We start from the raw sequence: 23,240 nt of genomic DNA, 5'->3' as shown, positions 1-23,240 counted from the left end.
CACCTGGTACGGCGGCGCTTTTGGTGGCCAGGGATGCGCCAGGACATAGATGGTTTCGTAAGGTCCTGCCCAACGTGTGCTACCAATAAACGTCTCATGGAAAAGCCCCCTGGACTGCTGAAACCCCTGGAGACCCCGGAGGCTCCCTGGCAGGTGATTGGTATGGACTTTGTAACCAATCTCCCTCCTAGCCAGGGGAAAACCGTGCTTTGGGTCATCACGGATCTGTTTTCTAAGCAGATCCACCTTATTCCGTGCGAGGGGTTGCCCTCAGCTCACAAGTTGGCCCGCCTGTTTGTTCAACAGATATTCCGTCTGCACGGTTTTCCTCGGAAGATCGTGAGCGACAGAGGCTCGGTGTTCCTGTCTAAATTCTGGCAGGCGTTTTTGGGAATTGTGGGGGTATAACAAGGTTTGTCGTCAGCCTATCACCCCCAGACGGATGGGCAGATGGAGAGGGTGAATGCTGTCATTGAATGCTACTTGTGCTGCTTCACCAACTATCACCAGGATAATTGGGTCGATCTGTTACCCCTGGCGGAGTACGCCTATAACAACTCTGTGCACTCTGCTACTGGACAGAGTCCGTTTAAGATTGTCTATGGGATGGAATTTGACCCTTTGGGGGCGGTTCTCCTGCTGGGAGGCGACCCTCCGGAGGTATCTGCTTGGTCTAACACCGTCAGAAATACTTGGCCGGGACTTGTTAAACAGTTGGACCAGGCTAAGGAACGGTACAAGGTGCAGGCTGACAAACACAGAGCGCCTCAGTGGGATCTTGTAGTCGGGGAAAAGGTGTACCTTTCCACCAAGAACTTAGTCCCTGCGTCCTTGTAGAAAACTTTGCCAAAAGTACATGGGTCCGTTCACTATATCCCGAGTAATCAACGAGGTCACTGCTGAACTGGACCTCCCCAAAACTCTACAGGGAGTGCACCCCGTGTTTCATGTTAGCCTCCTGAAACCCTTTTCTCCCACCCCTGATTGGCACCCCGAACCCCCAGGGGCAACACCTATCATGGTGCAGGGGGAACAGCATTTTGAAATTTCTAGGGTCCTGGACTCCAGGCTGCGGAGGGGTCTGCTGGAGTATCTGGTACACTGGAAACATTTAAACTCGAGTCACGATGAGTCGGTTGCGGCAGAACACTCTCTGATCACCGAGTTCCATCGGAGTTGTCCCGACCAGCCTGGGAACCCGGGGAGGGGGCCTTTGGAGAGGCAGAATGTCAGATAGGGCTTCTGACAGCTCCGTCCTCAAACAAGAGGGTTCCCCCGCAAACAAGATGGAGTTCTCCGTGCACTCCTTCCCCCCCCCCCGGTTTTGCACTCGAGCTCCGGCCAGAGATTTACAATTGCATTGGGACCCGCCCGTGTAAATCTTCGATCTGATATCGGGTCCCGCGCACAAAGCCGAGAGCTCGGCCATCTCCTCCACTGATTGCCCATGATTGTTTCTGTTTCAATTTTACTTAAGTCGTTACCGGCAGGAAACGACTACATTGTCTCTTTGTTTCTGTAACCCTATTGTATCAGCCCTATAAATGTATCCCCACTCCTCCTGTCATGTATTCCAACCTTGTTTGTCTCCTTACTGAAATCGTTGACTTTCGGAATAAATCTTTGAATCGCTGCTCTGCCTGGATTTGAGTTCTATTGCCTGAAACGCCGTGCATTTGCTGAAGCCTGACACCCGCCATGTCTGTCCTGCGCCCAAGTGCAGATCCCCATGGCACATGCAGGTGCCAGTGGAGGCTCTGGACCTGGGTGCGATGGATTTCCTAACCATCACCTGTCACAATTTCCCCTCCTGTCACAATACAACTTCCTGCCCATCCCTTTGCTCTGGGGTTCCCAGCGGGAAATGCAAAAGAGACAACAGGGTTTGAAGGGATAAGATCTAAGCTTGAATATAACCCATCAAAGCCTGGATGAATAACTGTGGAAGGCTAACAGGCCAAGATGGTTTGCTTTGTAATGTTTATTTCAGGGGGGAAACAATGGAGATGAGTATTAACACTGTTTACTCAAAAGGAAGACAACCCTGAACGTAAGACAGCCCCCTTAAAAATGTTACACACAGAGAGAAAATTGTTATTGGACATAATTGTAACTTGTATGGGAATGTAAGACAACAATACTGTAATCAAGAGTTGTAGGATGTTAGGTTTCCCACCATCCATGACTCAGGTTAACCCTCTGTCGGGTAGGTTTATGACGTATCAATACAGACCAGACACAGCAAATCCCTGCTGGTCTACAGCCGTGCCTTTGTACAATGAGTTCACCAGGTAGGGAAAATTAACCAAATTCAGATCTTTAATTCACATGTCTGTTAGACTAACCTTTCCCTCTCACTCTTCCAAACCTAACTCCTGGACCTCCGCTGGTCCAGCTCTTCACCTGCCTCACAGCCCACAGAGCGCCCTTGCCTGGTTGGCTCCTTGTGTCTCGTGGGGCACATTTCTGTTCTCTGCCTATCACACTTTGTCCATCTGCCCGCCACAAAGATGTCTTCAAGACATCGGGACAGCAGAGCCACGAAGCCTCTGCGTGAGGGAGTCGGAGGGTACAGCACTCCCACCAGGACCTTTCTCCTGCTTACCCAAAGCCTTCTAAAAAGCTTCATGGCACTCCTGGGACAAGGGCCCCCTCTCCCCCTCGCTCAGATCAGCCATCAGATGGTTGAGCTGGTAGAACTGTTAGAATCCTTTTGGCTTTTCTCAGCCTCACTGTTTCTTGCCTCAACTAGCAGCCCTCGTGTCTGCAGCTGCTGGGTCCACCAGAAGATGCTTCTTGGCAGACGCAGCCAGAGTTCATACCAGGGATTACTAGAGGCCCCAGACAAGGAGGCCCCTGGCTCCTGCCTTCCAAGATATCCTTACAGAATTCTGGGCTACACCTGATAAGCATTTCAGCACAGCCGTGCTTGGGTCTTACCCTCTTCTCTAAGGGTCCCCAACCTTTTTGAGTCTGTGGGCATTCTGACATACACTGGTGGCAGAAGCCACAAAATGGCTGCTGAAGGAGGTGGAGCCCACCACAAAATGACTGGGACGCAAAGCATAACTCTTACCAGTAACTTCAACTTTTCAGACAGAAGCTCTGTTTTAAAATGAACATATTGGTTAAAATATTTTAAAAATATTTAATAGCATCACTGCATAACTGAAGATAAGATCTTTGTGCTGTGGTGTTCAGCTCCCACTGAAGCAACTTTTTAAAAATTTGAAGTCAGTCAAGAGCCCCACAGGGCGAAAGCCCCCTCTGCCCCCACCCACTTTCTAAAAACATGGCAGGCACCAGGAAAGGTGGCAGGTGCCCATGGGTACCAAGTTGGGGATCCCCGCTCTCTGCCTTGACTGCATGAACCTTATGGTCCAAAGGACTGATTAGGCAGCCAACTCCTTAGCAAGGGGCTTCTGCTGCTCTTCAGAAGATGGATTGCTTACAGACCAGATGCACATGAATGTTGATATTATCCTGCGTAGTTCTGTAGACTCTCATGCAGTTCTGGCAAAGACAGCGGTGGCATTATCAAAGCATCTCCAAAACGACCTCAGTGGTTGTCCCAGGAACAGCTGCCAGATATTGAGCAGATCAGTTCTCTGCTCAGGGCTTTCCTTGTGTGGTGGATGGCTTGCAGATGGTCTACATCAGGAGGTCACTCAGGAGTGACCAGGCATTCCCCAAGCAATTCAGAAGAGCTCTCTAAAATGAGCTGTCCTCCAGTGCTGCTGTCATAATTTCCTTTTCTTTCCCTTTAAAGCTACTGCTTTAAAGCTACTGCAGTGGCTTCTCACCTCTTTGCACGTGCACCATTGCTTTAGAATAGATGGAAAAACCACAGCACCAGCCTCTCCTGCTGCTCCCCCTTCATCTGTACCCCACACCAACCTTTGCGCTGGATGGGAACAGAGCCGGCGGTTCAGGAGGCTGGCCCACAGATGGAGTAGCACCCCAACCAAGCCCACTTCCTCCGATCCCCTCCTGCTGCCTGCCTCATCACTGTCTTCACCACAGATCTGGGGGTGGGGTGCAGCAGGCTGCCAGCTGTATAGCCAGTTTAATTAAATTAATGCTGAGTGGATTCAGGACAGACTAAAAAAAAGTACTTCTCTGCTCAGTGAGTACTTAAATTGTGGGATCCACTACCAGTGGACATAATGATGGCCACAAACACAGATAGCTTGAAAAGGGAATTAAAGAGATCCATGAAGGAGAGGCCCACCCATGGCTGCTAGCTGCGATGACTAAAGGGAACCTCCGCATTCAGAGGCAGTTAACCTCTGAGTGCAAGGAAAGTGCATTATTTGGGCTGTGTAAATAGCTAGTTTAGTTTTTGTTCTTTCTGGGATTCTTCTGTAGGTGTGGCTTTTGCCTGTTTAATTTCATAAAGAGAAATGCTCATATTCTGCACTTTTCATATGGAAAACATACAGACTCCTCTTGCTGTACTTTATTCTTCTACTCCTTAAACAAAGTTGGATGATTTAAATGTTCTGCTATGTAATAATAAGAGCCCCTTGCTCAGGGGCTGTGGCTATCATGTTCCTGCATGAGAAATACCACACTCTAGCATCTATATCCTGCCCTATCTCTGGTCATAGAGATGGATGGGGGCCACACAGGCCAACTAGTCCAACTCCCTGCTCTATGCAGGATCAGCCTAGAACATCCCTGACAAGTGTTTGTCCAATCGTTGCTTGAAGACTGCCTGTGATCAATACTGATGCTTTGCTGGCAAGGGGAGGCCTTTCATGTCTTGCTTTTGTGCTTTTCTCCCATATAGACATTCTTTGGCAATGTGAACGATAGCGGTGTGGTCCGCCATAACCTTCATTACCCAATCTTGGCTCGCTACATCCGCATTGTTCCTGTGGCTTGGAATCCTCGTGGCGCCATTGGCCTGCGGGTGGGCCTTTATGGGTGCTACTACCGTAAGTGATACAGCCGCTGCACACGTTGGGGTAGCAGCACTTCTTTTTTTAACACTGAAGCAAAATGGAAATGTAAACAGTTGGGACACTGGGTATGCCTGGGGCGGAAATACTGGTTTTCTCCCCCTCGGCAGTAAAAGGAAAAAACATGTGTACCTTATTTTTAATTTGGACTCTGAAATAGTACATCACAAAGATCCCATATGCCATCATCATTCAGGTACAAAAGAAACTTATTCGTAGGGAAGCAGTTTGGGGAATTAATATTGTTCATCCTTTGTTACAAAAGATAAGTTCATCTGATTGTTTTTCATGGAGAAAGGGGAACAGTTTGTTTCCAGATTTCTTTCTGATATGGGGAATCTCCAGTCAGGAATAGGATGAGATGAGAAGGGTCAGTGTTGGGAGAAGATCTGTTGTTTGGAGAGATGCCCCAAGGCAACAAGGAAACTCTTCCCTGCCCAAGTTCTTTAGTATGACTGGCTACCAGAATCACCACTCCTTTCCGAAGATCCCCTGAATCCAGCAAAAATATAGTTTTTTTAAATGTTTTACTAAATGCAAAGGCACAACGGTTCAGTGAAAACTGACAAATACATGATTAACTGAAAAATGAGCTTGAGAATAAGTCTTTAAATGGAAATAATAAATTTTTATTAGATGTCTTGCCATACAACTCGGAATTGAACTGAAGGCACCAGTAAGAAAATATCAGAGTTCCTAAATACATCAATGATGTAAGAAGGAAGGAAGGGAGAGAAATTCTGGTCAGAAATTCATAGTTACCAGTGCCAGCTATGGTATCAGTCGTTAACTTCCTTGGCAAAAAGTGAAACTGCTGGTCTAACTTAATGGCTGGAATCCCTCCGTAGGTAAAGAATAAAGTCCGCAAAGGCTAATTTTAATCATTTGTATTCCTAGTTGAACTATTTTGCATTTGCGGTTTCATGGTTGAGCCAAACCAGTTGGGTGTTTTTGGCCACTGACCCCCCATCTGGATGAATTTCTGTGTAGACTTAGTTTATAGTGTCAATAATTGATTGGTAGTGGTTTCAGTAATTAGGCAGTTATGCTTGCGATGTCCTTGTTCTTGATCTGTCTCCTGCCACATCCGCTGCTTAGACCAGAACTTGCCATTGGTCAAATTTTGGCTGAAGCTCTGCAAATAATGGATATGGTATTTTCACAGAGTCCTGTGTATGGGGTTGTTGCTTTGCCTGGGGCACATCAGGGCCTGTTCTTTGTGCTGTCAGAAGCATATGCCAGCCACATCCATTCTGAACCAGGGTGGCACAGAGGCAGCCGCGGAGGCCAGAGGAGGCCCCACCCGCTGGGCCAAAGGCAGCAGCTGTTCCAAGGCAGAGGGCTGAGCCCCTCGCAAGAAGGCCGCAGCAGCCTGAAAGGCACAGCAGGAGTGGGGGCACAGCCCCACCTGCAGGACGGTCTCCCACTAGGTAGCAGCAGGGGTAGGAGGTTTGGCATTGGCTATGGGCACAGGGGACAGCAAGGGCCCTATACTGTCAGAAACGCCAATCAATAATCAATAATCAATACTCTTATCCCCTTTATCCAATCTTATTTAGGGATAGAGAAGACCAGACACAGAGAGATCTGTTGAAAGCATTTATTTGGCCATAATAAATGGGAGACAGCTTAGCACGTGCAAGTGCTTCTAGCTGCTCAAAGCAAATGGTCCAGTGCTCGCTCTTTTATAGCCCTTCAGAGGCTCAGCCCCTACTGATGCCCGAACGCCGGCCCTTTTGGCTTCCCATGATTGGATAAAACCAAATTACAGTCTTTCCCGACCGCCCTACAATCCATACATGGTATACATTGACATAATTGAAACCCCCATTTCTAAAAATGGTTAAGTTGCTGATCATTGAAGTTTCAATTCTCATGTCCCTTGAGTTGTTTATGGATGATCATGGGCTTATCTTTGCAAAATACTTGCTGACAGTGTAAGTTATTTCTGATGTTTTAGACCTTGTGACTGTCTGAGTTCTACTGTTCACTTCCCCTATTTCCACGACCATCTGTTAAGATTTCCTTGGGTAGATTCCCTAGACTCCCTAGACTCCTCCTCCCATCTCTGACCATCTATTTTAAGTTCTGTCTGAACTTTTAACCTCTCCTTTAATTCTATATGGGAATCTAAAATCTTCTAATACTTTATTGCTAAATCCAAAAATCAATAGCTGAAGGCACTTGGCATTGTCCCCCTACCTAAACCATGAAGCAGCTAGCCTGTTTGTAAACTACCTCCTCAATATTCCAAACCATTAGACCTTTACACAAACATTCTTCATTTAAACAGTATATTGTTGCAGTCTATTTGTTCTTAATAGTTCTTATACTGCCTTAAAAAAGAGACTATTCAATCTTAACAATGGCATTTGGTGGCATAGTTTGTATTTCCCATAGAAATCTAGGCTGCTTATCTTAACTCTGCATATTTGCTGTGTCTTTCCTCTTTCAGTATCTTGAAAGAACTCTATTTTGTACCTCAATGTCACTTTGGCTAAAGCTGAATATCTCTAAGCATTTAATCTATATTTTCTTCTAAAAATCATTTCAGTTCTGCTCTGAACTTTCTTTCAGTGTGTCTCTCAGAAAGAATTCTATTTTTGGCCCTTGTGTCTGTGAGATCTGTACAGGAAAATGGGGAACTGCCTTAGCCTTTTAGATTTCTCTTAATTTATTTATAAGCTAATACTTACAGCTTTAATATACTGTTGCTATTAACTATTAAGTTCAAGCCTGCATTTCTGTTCTATTTTCCTAAGTATAATTTTATTTTACCCTTAATTGCCAAGCCTATCATTTCAGTGTGCTGTAAGATTCAGTTCCTCTTCTTCCCACATGCTTCGTATCAGGCTCCATGGTGCTTGACCTTCTGCACCCACTGTCTGGGTTTAATGGGACTTTGCAGAATCTCACTGAAGATCCAGAGGCTAGACCATTGAACAGAAGATATTTTGGGATGAAATGTTCCCATCCATTAAATGAATCAGGTCATTTTCCCATCTCTCTGTTGCTTCCATTCCAGTCAAGTCCTCTAATCCAGTGATTGAGACTCTCATTCTTGCAGGTCCATTCCATCAACCTTCTTGACAGGGGCAGGCCTGCATAGTTTTTCTCAGCCATGGGAAAGAGGAGAATTTCATCATCATTATGTTTATTTTATTATTCTTATCTATATATGTGAAATAGTATTTTAATCTATTTGCTGTGAATATACTTTTAAACCAGACTGTCTTTCTCTCCCCCTTCTGCCTGTGCTATTTTAAATTCTCTCTGTCTGCTACCATGAGCTCAACAGGAAATCTGTGCCTAGCCGCAGAGAAAGCGGAACTTCTGAGAGGCCCTGTGTGTTTCACAGAGCAAGAAAAATTTCAGCCTTGTCTTCTGCTTCTCAAAAATCCTCCAGCTCTCCCCGGGAGATAAGACATCTTAAAAAGCCATTTTATATGTTTGCCACCTTTATATATACTGTCATGGGTAAACAGGTAGCTGTCTCTATCAATACAAACCCAGCCAGGGTCGCACAAGGCGGGGGGGGGGGGGGCTAAGAGAGGAACAAGGCTTACAGAAGGGAGAGGCCGTGCAGGGCTTGGCCCCAGGAATAGAAAGGGAGATGTCAGAAGGGGGGGCGGAATGAGGAAGGCAAGCTGGCTGGCAAAGGCTGAGAGGGTGCAGAGAAGAGAAGAGGAGGGGCTTCAAGGAGGAGCTGGGGCAAGATAAGGCTACCAAACCAGGGTAGGCTTAGTGGAACTGTGCAAAAGCAGAGGAGCAGCTCCGCCCCCAGAGGTTTTGAAGGGGCAGAAGCTGGTGGGTGAAGAGAGCTGCACTTGTGAGGAAACCTGCGTGGACTTTGCTAAATCCAAATAAAAAGGCGCGCAAGGAGCACCGTTGTGTCTGGTGAGTCCCAGCTGCCTATGGAAGCCAGTTGTGATGTCCTGCTGCCCCCTGGGGAGGCCACAACCAGAAAGAGAAAAGCATAAATAAAAGACATAATCATGTCTTAGGCCAGTCTGCAGACTAGGGTGGCCAGCTCCGGGTTGGGAAATACCTGGAGATTTTGGGGGTGGAGCCTGAGGAGGGCTGGGTTTGGAGAGGGGAGGGACGTCCATCCCAGAGAGTCCAATTGCCAAAGTGGCCATTTTCTCCAGGGGAACTGATCTCTGTCGGCTGGAGATCAGTTGTAATAGCAGGAGATCTCCAGCCACCACCTGGAGGTTCAAAACAAGAAGACCAGCAACTATGGCCAAATCCAATCACAACTTATACATTTCCCAATATATTACGTATATACATGTATGGTATACACATTCTGTGTATTTATTACCACAAAAATAATACACTGGAAAGTCCAATCTTGGAAAGGAATGATTGGATCTGTTGGATGAAAGCAATACGAAACAGGATATAGCGGCGGAGTCCCTGCCTTGCTCTACCACCCATTGGGGCTGGTTTTGGTCAATTTCCATCGCTTCCTCCCCTGATTGAAGTGGGGCTTTTTTACTGTCTACTGAAACTTGGATGTTTCAGCTTCTCGTCATACATTGGATTCTTATTGGCAAGGACGGCATCATGGAAGTGGGGACTTTCCAGTCTTGGTTCTAGAAACCACGTTGTTATATTATTGGACCTTTGTCATACACAATTGTGTTGGAGGATTGCTATCGTTTGACTGCCATTGGCTGATTATATTGACAGTGTATTATTTTTGTGTTAATAAATATATAGAATGTGTATACCATAAATGTATATACGTAGTATATTGGGAAATGTATAAGTTGTGATTTGGATTTGGCCCTAGTTGCTGGTCTTCTTGTTTTGGATTTCCATTATGAGCACAAGTTTTGATTTTATTTGATTTACCACCTGGAGGTTGGCAACCCTACTGCAGACAGTACTCCAAAAATGACATCCTTCTGAAAAAGAGAGAGGTTGCTGACCAAGGCCCTTGTTTTGCTCAGATTTCACCTCCACTCAAGTTCCGCACTGGCCAGAGAGCCAGAGGAAGCAAGCTGAGTCCTGGAGGTTGGCCAGAGGTTTGGTGACCATCCTGCTCGTGAGCCAAGAGACCGCTTGAAGCACCACCATAATCTGTGACAGTATCTGTTTGTGGTTTATTCTCCCTGCAGAATCTGACATCTTGTACTTCGATGGTGATGATGCTATTGCCTACCAGTTCCGCCCCAAAACTGTCCGTACAACCCAAGACATCATTGGGTTCAACTTCAAAACGATGGAGCGTGACGGCATCTTGATGTACGGGGAGGGGATCCAGGGGGACTACATCAGTGTGGAGCTGCGGCAGGCCCGGCTGGTTCTTAACATGAGCCTTGGTGAGGATGCGGGGGGGGGGGGTGACTCACTGCTAACCCTGTGACCAAGGCGAGAGGTGGGGTGGGGGGTTGTGGCATAATTGCTGATACGAAAAACTGAAAGAAACCTTGATTTGACATAAGAGGAAAAGCAAGAAAACACGGGGTTGTGTACTACAGTGTGCATGAATGCAACTTGTATTGTGCGCCTCACATCCCTGAGCTGTGAGAAGTCCATGCCTAGTGCCACAGGGCTTAGCTCCTTTTGGATGAGAGACAGTGCTGAAGTCTTAAGGTGTCTTCATAAAAATATAAGCCATGCATATTGGAATTGAATTTTAAAGCGGGCAGTTCATCTGTTTATTCAGTTTCTGATCCCCAAGAGCAACATTCAGTCAAGGACTATTCTTTCTGTGTTTCAGGTTAAACTGCTTCTAGCTAGGGCTGTTGAATTAAAAAAAATTCGGTATAGTTCGGATTCGGCTGAATTCGGCCCGTTTAGATTCGGCATATGCCGAAGTCTGAACTCCCCCACTTCGGGTCCATGCAATTCGGCGGGAATTCAAAGTTCGGGGAAAAAATTCGGCCGAATAAAGCCATTAAAAACAACCGCGGCTCTGGGGGGGCATTTTTGGGGTTAGAGGTCCCAAACTTTCAGCGGAGCTTCAAAGGACCCTTCTTGCCAGACCCCTCAGGTTTTGTAAAGATTGGGTCAGGGGGGGCTGAGATATGGGCCCCGAAAGGGGTCCCCCCACCCTTAATGTGCATCTCTGAGCAAAGCTTGCCGCCCACGCACAAAGCTCCCAGCCCCGACAAACAGCTAAGAAGTTTGCAAAGCAACCCAGCTGCAAAGCAACACAAACAAGTAAAGCAACACCTTTGCAACTGTGCAAAGCATGGAAAGGGACAGAGGCAGCTAGCTATGCATAAGGAGCAGGAGGGGGTGGAATTTCCCCTTTTACATCGGACTCAGGACCAGGCAAATGCATTCTTTAAGTCACCATTTGAAAATCAGTTTTGAGCAAGGATCAAAATAGACCTAACCAATCTTATGAATGAGGGAAAACCTGAGGATACACAACTGAAGCCCCCCCTCAAACCAGGGAGAGAGAGACTCGAGGGGGCACACACACCCCGGCAGAACGGGCGAAAGCCCCCTTTGGCTTCCCCCCCCCGCCCACAGAAACTGCTCCCTCCCCACACACACAGACCCTGCATTCCCCCCCACACACACACAGGAGCAAAAGTATAGATTAAAGCCCCCAAAGGGGTCTTACTGTGGCTGTCTTCTGTTCCATTAGGAGGGGCTGGGAGGAGGACTGGGTAATCCAAGACGATTCCATTTAAGCACGGGACGTTTTGCTCTGGAGATGCATACAGGGTGATCCATTCATCCCAATAGGGGAAAGGGGAAAGCCCATATCTCGGGGGGCCCTGACCCAATGTTTACAAAACTTGGGGGGTCTCTTAAGAAGCCTTGTCTGAAGCTCCACTGAAAGTTTGGGGTCTGTACCCCCCAAAATGCGCCCCCTGCAGCCACAGAAAGAGAAAAGGGAGGGGAGCCGATATTTCTGCCCCCACTGAACCCATCTTTACAAAACTTGGGGGGTCTCTTAAGGCTTGTCTGAAGATATCTTGAAAGTTTGGGGGCTGCACCCCCAAAAAAGCGCCCCCTGCAGCCACGGAAATGGAAAAGGGGGGAGGGTAAAGGGGTGGAGCCCATATCTCGGGACCCCCTGACCCAATATTTACAAAACTTGGGGGGTCTCTTAAGAAGGCTCGTCTAAAGCTCCGCTGAAATTTTGGGGTCTGTACCCCAAAAATGCGCCCCCTGCAGCCACGGAAAGAGAAAAGGGGGGAGCCCATATCTCGGGACCCCCTGACCCAGTGTTTACAAAACTTGGGGGGTCTCTTAAGAAGGCTTGTCTAAAGCTCCGCTGAAAGTTTGGGGTCTGTACCCCCAAAAATGCGCCCCCTGCAGCCTCGGAAAGGAGCGAATGTGCACAAGCACCCCCCCACACACACACACGAGGATTTCTCTCACTCTCTGTCTCTCTCCCCGGCCTGGCCGCACATCAGCTGACTCCTCTAGTATTCAATCCTGACTGATTGGCCAGAAGAAGACCCAGCTTGGCCACCGATTGGCCGGGGGAGGAGAATGCTGCTTACTGACGGCCCGAATTTGCCGGATTTATTCGTGAACTCCCGAACTCGCTGAATTCGGGGGCCCCTTTTCCTGCCATTTTTGAGTTCGATTCGTCCTGAACTAAAAACCGCCGAATCTTGGGAAATTCGGCTGTTTTTCAGTTGGGGCCAAACCGAATCGACAGCCCTACTTCTAGCCATCTCTCTCCCTCCCTCAAACTCTGCTGGGGAACGATACAGGCACCAAGCAGGTACCTGCCTCATTTTTGCCCCATGGGACTAACAGTAGCTTCAAGAGGGTCATTTGGTTGTGGGAAATGGTACTAGCAGAACGTATTAAACCCCCCCCCCATGCGCACACACACACACACACACACCACCCCAGTACTGCTTCCCCAATCAAATCAGTCCTTTGCAACTACAGCTGCGCCTTTGTTTTCCAGCTGCGTGTGCTTTGTTTTCCAGACCTGTAAACCTCCCTGCTCGGCCGCCAGTGCAGCCGCCTCTCTTGCCTGTGGAAAATGACACTGGCCAAGTGAGCGGCCACAGGCCAGGCCAGGCCATCCTGTTCTGAGGGACCTCTCAGAGGCATCTTAGCAGCAACTGGCCTCTGCTTACCTGCTCCCACCCCTCCCCGTGTCTCAGTGGCCTCTATCTCCCTCCCTCCCCCAGGCAACAGCCTGCTCAACACCAGCGGCGGGGAGACAACCATGACTCTGGGAAGCCTCCTGGACGACCAGCACTGGCACCAGTTTCGCCTGGACCGCTACAGGCAGTTTGTCAACTTCAGCCTGGATGGGGAAGTCCTGCGGTTCCGTCTCAACGGGGCATTTGAGCAGCTTGACCTGGACACTGAGGTGGTGTTGGGGGCTGGGTGAGATGGGCCCCCCCCGTAAGACCAGCACCTCTTGCCTCCCCCCTCTCCATTCTGGCCTGTCCTTGGACAGCTGCTCAAAGCTGTATGGGGGCTTATAGTCTCCGTGAGGCCAAGGAGCAAAGGGGGTTGAAACGAAGTCAAACCTGGTGCTTCTCTTCCCTTCCTTCTCCTGTGCCTGCCAGTATGGCTAATGTTCCCCTGGCCCCTCCCCGCCCAGGAGTCTTGGACCCCTGATTGAGGGGGAGGGCCAGGACCACCTGCCCCCACCTGGCCCCCAGCTGACGTGAACCACCCTCTCTTCTTCTGACTTCTGTGCAGATATTCTTTGGAGGGGTGATCAATCATAAGAAACAGCGTCTTGCCTATCGGCCCAACTTCCGCGGCTGCATGGAAAACATTGTCTACGACTTGATCTATGTTACCCACTTAGCACTACGTCGCAGGCCAAGCATCCGGTTTGAGGTTAGGGTGAATGTTAGGGGTTCGATTGGGGCAGAGGGCAGTGGGAAGGTCAGGACGGGCTTCCCCACAAGGTGTGCTGCAGAGCCCCCACCCCTTGGCACCAGCTCCCTGCAGAGAAGCAGGTGACGGAAGTCAGGCGACTGCAGTCAGACTTGGCCTGGGAACAAGCATGGCCCCTGCTGCTGCTTCCTTTTTTTCTCCTCTTGTGCGTTACAGAGTAGGCATTTTCATTGAGGTGCCCGAGGCCTCCAGGGCAGTCTCCTATAAAAGCAACAGAGGCAGCTGGGACTTTCCTACTGTTCAAGGAAGGAGAAGCAACAGATGAAGGTGTGGGGTATAGCCTGGTACAATTGTGTGGAGAAAAGCAGCGGGTGAATCACCCAAATGCCACATTCTGGGACTGGAATAACTGGCACATGACTTCGCTTATTTTGCAGAACTTATCCTCATTCTGCTATAGGTTGGGGAAAACCAGGCAATATTCAACGATCTGGAGCCCCCCTGCATTTGCCCACCCTTGGCCCACATACTTCTGAGGGCCTGCCAAGCATTACTCAGTGATGGCCATGTTTATGGTCAGAACTGCAACACTGGCTAAAAGCTGGCCTTTCCCAGAAATGCAGTTTGGCAATATCTAGTCATAAAAATTATATAGAATAATAAATACCACATTTTCGTAGTGTAGCAGATTTGTAGAAGCACCAGATGCAGAGAGCCAGGCTTGCTGTGCCTGAAACTCTGCTCACGGTCTCTTTCCCTGCTCACTGCCTCTTCCTCCCCTGCAGGGCCGTGTGGGCAGCTATTGTCGAGATAACCTCTTGTTCCCCTTCACCTTTGCTGGGGTGAACAACTACCTGGAGGTGCCAGGCTATCCCCGGCGTAACTCCCTGTCTGTCAGCTTCGGTTTCCGCACCTGGGACTTCGTAGGACTGCTGCTTTACACACCCTTTGCAGATGACTTGGGCTGGCTGGAGATGGTGCTAAGTGATGGCCAAGTGAATGTCACCATTGCTCAGCCCAAATCTGAAACAAAAGCCAAGAGGCTGGAGTTTGCAGCAGGTATGAGGAAAGGAAGATATCAAGGGAGCCCCAGACTTCCATGAGGGGTGTGGTGGGACTTCCCAGAGTTGGGTGCTGGTTGGTTGGGAGGGGAGGTGGAAATCTGAGGCTCACAGAAAGTGAGTTGCAGGATTTCTGGAATCTGTGGGGCCATGTAGACACAGGAAGCTGAGTCAGACCATTTGGCATCTCCTCTGACTGGCAGCAGCTCTCCAGGGTTTCTAGAAGACGTCTTTCACAAAATCCTTGTTACTGAAGGTGCTGGGGCGCGGGGGTTGACCCTGCGACCTTTTGCATGCCAAGCAGGTGTTCGACCACTGAGCTATGAAATGATGGAGTCCGCTGATGTTGTTTCGCTTTTGGGTGATGCTGGTTTTCCATTCTGAGATGGGGCAGATGGAAGAGGGCTGCCATCCTTGTTGCTGCCTGCCTTCCTGGGGGTCTGCTGACTCTCCCTGGGGGATTCCTTAAGAATGAGGCAAAAGCACCCCCTCCCCAGTCAGTCAGAGAGCAGGGAAATGCATTACAAAGTATTTATTTACTTCATGTATAGTTTGCTTCTGTCACTGAGACTCAAGACAGATTACAATTTTTCCCCCCATGGATGTTAAAACTACAAACAATGTTAAAACTACAAACTACAAGGTTCAGGGAACCCAAACAATTCCATTTTACGCATTCTGTGGAATGATAAAATTCTGGGAACCTTCCTGGCCTCCTCAAGCAAACTATTTATTCCACAAAGTGGGGGCTGCCAACAGAAAACCCTTGGTCAGGGGGCAACTGCCTATTGTGCCCATTTGCAGAGTGGCTCATGCAGAAGTCCTTGCTCCGACGAGTGACGCTATCACAGTGTAGCATATTGAGAGAGGGGAGTCTGTAGACGTGGAGTCTAGGCTATGAAGGGCTCTGTAGATAATAACCAGCACCTTGAATTGTACCTGGAAGCGAATTGGTAACCTGTGGAGCAACTGCAGAATAGGTGTGATATCTATCAGGAGCCTAGCTCCTGATAGTAATGGAGCTGCTGCATTCTGTATCAGCTGGAGTTTCCGGGTTCTCTTTGCTGGCAAAACAATGTAGAGCACACTACAGTAGTCTAACCTTGAGGCCCCCATGGCATGGTTCCACATGGCCAGTCATCTGGGTTAAGGAAGGGAGCCAACTTCCGGGCTAGATGAAGATGGAAGAAAATGTGTTTTTTGCAGGTGCATTAACTTGCTTCCCCAGCGGCAATGCTGGGTCCACTAAGTGCAAAGTGCAAAGACCTCAGCCTTCCTGACAGCGACATCCCCATCTTCTCAGCTTGTTTCTACCACAGCAGCTAGGTACTGCCTCAGAACTGCTACAGCAGTTCTAGGCAGTCTGGATGAAGGAATACAGAACTAGGTATGATCAGCACCTCATCTCCTTGAATTATGCACTGCTAGAGTGACTTTAAAAGAGTGTGGTAGATCTAGTCATCCTCCAAAGAGTCTTATAGAATCATAGAGTTTGAAGGGGCCATATAGCCCATCTGGTCCACCCCCCTGTTCTAGGTCAGCCTAGAGCATTCTTGACAAGTGTTTGTCCAGCCGCTGCTTGAAGACTGCCAGTGAGGGGGAGCTCACCACCTCCCTAGGTAGCTGATGCACTGTTGAACAACTCTTACTGTAAAAAATTTTTCTTAATGTCCAGCCAGTACCTTTCTGCCTGTAATTTAAACCCATTATTGCAAGTCTTATCCTCTGATGCCAACAGGAACAGCTCCCTACCCTCCTCTAAGTCGCAGCCAAATACTTAAAAAGAATAATCATGTCCCTCCTTAACCTCCTCTTTTCCAGACTGAACATTCCCAAGTCCCTCAGCCTTTCCTCGTAGGGCTTGGTCTCCAGGCCCCTGATCATCTTCATTTCTCTCATCTTCACCCACTCCATTCTGTCCACATCCTTTTTGAAGTGAGGCCTCCAGAACTACACACACTACTCCAGGTGTGGCCTGACCAATGTGGTATACAGCAGGACTATGACATCTTGCGATTTGGATGTTACGGCCTGTTGATACACCCCAACACTGTGTTAGACTGTTTTGCCGCTGCATCACACTGACTGCTCATATTTAGCTTACAGTCCTCCCGTACCCCAAGATATTGTTCATACACAATGTTACCAAGAAGTGTATCCCCCTCTCAGTTCGTGTGCTACTCATTTTTGTTACCCAGATGTAGAACTCGGCACTTGATCCCCCATCCAGTATGCATGTCCTTCATTTCTGTTAACCCAGATATAGAACTCTGCACTTATCTTTGTTGAATTGCATCTTGTTCACATCTGCCCACTTTTCACCATTGTGTTCAGATCTCGTTGTATTCTACCTCTGTCTTCTGGTGTGATTGCTCCTTCTCCCAATTTGGTGTCATCTGCAAATTGAATGAGTAGTCCCTCCACACCCTCATCCAGATCATGTATAAAAATATTGAAAAGTACTGGGCTCAGAACTGAACCCTGTTGCACCCCACTGGACCCCTCCCTCCATTCAGATGAAATGCCGTTGACAGCTACTCTTTGAGTGCTGTTCTCCAACCAGTTCCCTATCCACCTAACTATCCTAGAGTCTATTCTGTAGTGCGCCAGCTTACCTGTCAGAACATCATGTGGGACCCAGTCAAAAGCTTCACTGAAATCAGCCATCCTCCAGCCTAAGCAGTTTTTCTCCAGCGGAAGAGCCACTTAAGTTGGAGGGAGCCTCTTTACATTGGAGGAAGGCTTTGAACTTGAGCCAAAAGGAAAGGTGGGGTATCTATATTTTAATACATAAATAAACTTTGGTCAGTGAAGTGGTCAGGTAGGGGTAGGATCTACCTGAGTGGCTTTATAGAGCAAGGGTTTCACTGTGGTGTGGTGTATCTATACTTTGGGCTGTAGCATGAAGATGAGGGTTGGGATTTGAGGGAGGAGATGGTCATTACCCATCTTCCCAAGTGTGCCGAATTTCTTCTCCTCCCCCCCCCAGGGTATCGTCTTAATGATGGCTTCTGGCATTCAGTATCCTTGAAGGTGCGTGAAACCTCAGCTGTCATAACCATTGACGAACAGAATGATGCCAGCTTCCGTGTTGACCGAAACATTCAGCTGCGCACCGGGAACCGCTACTTCTTTGGAGGTGAGTGTCGTGCTGTGGAGACAATTGTGGCCCATGGAGCGAGAGGGCTGGGTGGTGAGAATTATTGTGGAGAGGATTTAAAGGGTGGACCACAGGTGGTTCAGAAATAGCAGAAGGCCCCTTTGGTCCAGGAAGGACATCGTGAGTTTTTTTGAAGATGGATACTGGAAGGAGTCAGGGAGGTGGTCGAGAGCATAGATGGGGGATGGATTCCAGCATAAAGAGAAGCGAACAAGACTGGTTGGTTCCCACTTCCATATTTGCAGTTCCTGGGTCTTCCTCCAATCCAGTAACAAAGAATTTGATGATATGTGAAGACATTTAAACAGCTCTGCTTTGGACAACCCCAAAATCTGGAGACTGCCGTACAGTGTGACATGCGCTGGTGTTTATGCAATGCACTCCAAAGCCTAATACCCCCAGAAAACTCATCGTTTTGCATTGCTAACAGCTGTAAGCTCTAGCCCTGCGGCAAAGCCCTGCGTCGTAGTTACCCGGATCCTCCTTTCCCCCCTTCTTGAAGATGGGGACGACATTTGCCTGCCTCCAATCTTCTGGCACCTGTTCTCCAAGACTTCTCAAAAATAATGGACAGAGGATCAGAAATTACATCTGCAAGTTCTTTGAGTACCCTTGGATGTAATTCATCTGGCCCTGAGGACTTTGTTTAGTTTAAAGAAAGTAAGTATTTGTGCACTACCCCAAAGCCAATCCTAAGATGCAAATCCCTTCCCTCATCATGTGTTCTGTTTATGCCATGTTGAGCACTGCTTCCCTCACAAGAAAAGACTGGGGGAAAGTAGGAATTGAGAAGTTCTGCCCTCTCTTCATCTCCTGCTACAATTTCACTTTCCGGTCCCTGCAATGGGCTTATCTTGTTCTTACTCTGTACATAGGAAAAGAATCCTTTTTTTTTGTGTTTAGCATCTCTCGCTAGCCTAAGCTCATACTGAGCTTTAGCTTTCCTAACACTCTCCCTACAAGCACTAGTTATTTGTTTATATTTCTCTTTGGTTATAAGGCCCTCCTTCCACTTCCTAAATGAGTCTTTTTTATTTCTCAAATCTTTAAAAAGCTGTTTATGGAGCCACCCTGGCCTCTTTAGGCTCCTCCCATGTTTCCTTCTCATAGGAATGGTTTGTGATTGCGCCTTCAGTATTTTATTTTTAAGAAACTCCCACCCTTCTTGAACTCCCTTCTCCTTAAGTATTTCTGACCATGGGATTCTACCCATCATAAGTTTAAGTTTCGTAAAATTTGCTCTCCTAAAGTCCAACCTATATGTCTGACTACATACAGTTTTTCCTTTCCCCAAGATTGTAAATTCCAAGGTTACATGGTCATTACTACCCAGAGTGCCTACTGCTTTAACCTCATCAATCAGTTCTTCCCTGTTGGTGAGAATCAAGTCTAAGACAGCAGATCTTGTTTCCCTGTCCACTTTCTGGAATATGAAGTTGTCAGCAAGACAAGTCAGGAATTTATTGGATCTTGCATTTCTAGCAGAGTTGGACTTCCAACAGATATCCAGGTAATTAAAATCTCCCAGCCTTGACCTGGATGGCCCAGGCTAGCCTGATCTCGTCAGATCTCAGAAGCTAAGCAGGGTCAGCCCTGGTTAGTATTTGGATGGGAGACCACCAAGGAATACCAGGGTTGCTGTGCAGAGGAAGGCACTGGCAAACCACCTCTGTTGCTCTCTTGCCATGAAAACCCCAAAAAGGGGTCGCTATAAGTCGGCTGCGACTTGGTGGCACTTTACACACACAAAGTCTCCCATGACCACTGTGCCCCGTCTCTTTGAGAACTTTGTAATCTGGTCTAGGAGTGTCTCATCCAAGTCCTCTGCCTGGTTTGGTGGTCGATAGCAGACCCCCACCATAATAGCATGATTATTTCTTACTCCTTTTATTTTTACCCATAGACTCTCAATTGCATTTTATTGTATCAAATACTATGTTGTTAGCTGCCCTGAGCCCGACCTTCGCCTGGGATTTAGGGTGGAATAACAATCAAAATGAACAAAAAAAGAAAATCTGTTCCAGGTAAATTAGTAGAAAATGTGATTAAGAGAGAACTGTTAAGCATGTAGAGAAGCAAAGCTTGCTAAAGGAAAACTAGCATGGCTTCTGCAAAGGGAAGTCCTGCCTCACCAATGTTTTGGAGTTCAGCGTTTTGGAGTCCATCCACATCCGCTCCCCCCTCTTCCTTGACCAGCGGGGCCAAACTCTTTACCATGGACAACCTGGAAAAGGCTGAACCCTGTGGATTGGTGAACCGCATTATTATAAGCATATTCAGCAAAAGGCAATAGGTCTACCCAATCATCCTGATGATAATTAACGTAACAACATAAATAGCATTCCAACACCGCATTCACCCGTTCCGTTTGACCATCCGTTTGGGGATGGAAGGCACTAGACAGTCCTTGTTCTACCCCGACTAACCTGAGAAAAGCCTTCCAAAATTTGGCCACGAAATTTGAACCCCTGTCCATGATTATTTTGCGCGGAAAGGAATGGAGAAGGAAGACATGTGACACAAAGAGGCGGGCCAATTTCGGGGCGGAAGGTATACCCTGCACAGGGTACAAGATGCACCTGTTTCAAAAACAAATCAGTAATCACCCAAAGAACTGTCTTTCCCCCACTAGGGGGTAGGTTCGTCATGAAATCCATTGCAATTACTTCCCATGGTTTCGAGGGAGTCTCTAACAGTTGTAAAAGTCCGGGCAGCTTGCCCTGAGATTGTTTGGCTGCTGCACATATGGGGCAGCTGCGGATGAAGGAGTCCACATCTGACCGCATGCCCGTCCACCAAAACAGTCTCCGTAACAAATGCAATGTCTTGAGAAATCCAAAATGTCCGGCAGTCTTGGCGCCATGAACCAAACCCAAAACTTCCCCCCGCAACACTTTCGGAACATACAATTTAGAATCTTGGTACCAAAACCCCCCGTGTTCAATTAGAGTAGCTGGAAGGGCCTGCGAGGAAAGTTCCGCTTGATAACTGCGAAGGAGAGTCTCCTTAAAGGAATCAGACAGTCCTTCTACACCCTCCGGAGAGGAGTCGGTGGGCAGCTTGACTGGGGACGGAGCCGACACAGGTGCAGGGAGCGACGGAACGGGGCGCTCAGGCCCCGCACCTTGGGAACCTTGGCTGTCTGTCGCTCTGGGGGAGGAGGAAGCGAGGAGGGCGGCGCTGCTGGCTCAGCAGGGCATGGGGCTTCCCCCTCCATCGAATGCGGTGGCGGGAGGGATTGGGTCCAAGAATGGGTTTGTACGGCCAAAGTGGGTGAAAAGCGACTCTTTGGGCCGATCAACCCTGGTGGGATATTGGGGAAGTCTGGATAAAGCGTCAGCCAGAAGGTTTTGCTTCCCTGGTACATATTTTAGGACGAATCGAAATTGGGCAAAGAAGTCCGCCCAGCATACGTGCTTCGCGGACAGCTTGCGAACCCCCGTTAGGGCCTCCAGGTTTTTGTGATCAGACCATACTTCAAAGGGCACCTTGGAACCTTCCAAAAATTGCCTCCACACTGTCAGGGCATGCTTTACTGCAGCGGCTTCCTTTTCCCAAAGGGCCCAATTGAGTTCGGATTGAGTTAACTTTTTAGAAAAATAAGCGCACGGATGCAGGTGCCATTCTCCCCCCGCTGCAGGAGTACACCCCCCATCGCTACGTCGGAAGCGTCTACATGCACTATGAATGGTTGACTGCAGTCAAGGTGCTGCAAAACAGGCTTGGATGTAAAAAGCTGTTTAAGACTATCAAAGGCGGCTTGACACTGGGGGGTCCACTCCACCCGGGCATTGGGTAAGGTGGCTTTACATGGGTCTGCCCTTAAAGACAACTCAGAAACTGCAGTTGGTGCAGAATACTTGTTTAACAACAGAAAATGAAGCCTCTGTCCATTATTTTTGGAAAGTCTTGGAGAACAGGTGAGGTGCCAGAAGATTGGAGGCGGGCAAATGTTGTCCCCATCTTCAAAAAGGGGGGAAAGGAGAATCCGAGTAACTACCGACCCATCAGCTTGATGTCTATACTGGGAAAGGTTTTCGAACAAATCATCAAACAGTCAGTCCTTGAGCATTTAGAAAGGATGGATCTGATCACTAAGAGCCAGCACGGGTTTCTCAAGAACAAGTCATGTCAGACTAATCTTATCTCCTTTTTTGAGAAAGTTACTACCTTGCTAGATCAGGGGAATGCTGTAGACATAGTTTATCTAGATTTCAGTAATGCTTTTGATTAGGTTCCACATAGTATTCTAGTTGACAAATTTGTAAAATGTGGTTTAGATCCTATTACTGTTGGGTGGATCTGTAATTGGTTGACAGATCGCACCCAAAGAGTGCTTGTTAATGGTTCCTCATCCACTTGGAGAGAAGTGACTAGTGGAGTCCCTCAGGGATCTGTCCTGGGCCCTGTGTTGTTCAACATCTTTATAAATGATTTGAAGGAATAGAGGGGGTGCTTATTAAATTTGCAGATGATACTAAATTGGGTGGGGTAGAAAATACAGTAGAAGACAGACCCAGGATACAAGATGATCTTGACAGGCTGGAGAACTGGGCTAAAACTAATAAAATGCACTTCAGCACATATAAATGTATAACACTTTAATCTAAACTTAATCTAAACTTATTATTATCAATCACATTATAAATATTAATTGTTGGTCAATTATTTACCCTTAAATAAAACATCTTGAAAATATTGTTTATGCCTACAGTATAAGAGGTTATTTTCAGTGCTCCCCAACATTTCTTAAATTTTCCATTGAAAAAAAATTGAGGAAGTTCTCAGACTTTTTTATGGTGTATGTTTGGAATTAATGAAATTCTTTGTAACACAAGGCTTTTTCACTCAAAAAGGAACTATTTCATGGGATTTTTTTCAGCACTACCCCAAATTGCTTTTCATGCTATACATTTTGAATGTGAAAAACCTTGCCTTAAGAAGCATTGTACTCATTGTAAAAGAGATAGTATTTCATAGGAGTTTCTTTTCAGTATTCCCCCAAATTTTCCAATTTTCCTTGTGGAGAAATGGAAAAATGGCCTTGGAAAAAATGAGGGGAAAGTTTTGTCCACCCAAAGTTTTCCATCCCCCCCACCCCGGACTCCACATCTCTACTACAGGACTGCCTCTCCCACTATGCTTCTCTGTGACAGCTTCGCTCATCCAAGCAAGCCTTCTAAAGGTGCCACCCTGCAAATGGGTAAGATCTGCAGCTGCCTGTTCATGTACGTCCTTGGTGGTGGCTCCCACCATGTGGAA

At 47.7% G+C, this 23,240-nt stretch overlaps 1 protein-coding gene across 1 annotated transcript in view; it reads left to right on the top strand.

Annotated features, from left to right (window-relative positions):
• Positions 1-23,240, top strand: part of CNTNAP1 (contactin associated protein 1) — a 64,704-nt gene that overhangs the window by 18,098 nt on the left and 23,366 nt on the right. Inside the window, exons 4-9 of the mRNA XM_056864727.1 lie at positions 4,793-4,940; positions 10,091-10,294; positions 13,091-13,275; positions 13,614-13,757; positions 14,543-14,816; positions 17,808-17,957. Of these exons, the coding sequence (XP_056720705.1) occupies positions 4,793-4,940; positions 10,091-10,294; positions 13,091-13,275; positions 13,614-13,757; positions 14,543-14,816; positions 17,808-17,957 (1,105 nt within the window). The remainder of the gene's footprint in view (positions 1-4,792; positions 4,941-10,090; positions 10,295-13,090; positions 13,276-13,613; positions 13,758-14,542; positions 14,817-17,807; positions 17,958-23,240) is intronic.

The sequence above is a fragment of the Euleptes europaea genome, chromosome 18 (assembly GCF_029931775.1).
Source record: "Euleptes europaea isolate rEulEur1 chromosome 18, rEulEur1.hap1, whole genome shotgun sequence".
Taxonomy (NCBI): domain Eukaryota; kingdom Metazoa; phylum Chordata; class Lepidosauria; order Squamata; family Sphaerodactylidae; genus Euleptes; species Euleptes europaea.
Note: the sequence above shows the minus strand (reverse complement) of the source record. Positions and strands in the feature narration are given on the sequence as shown.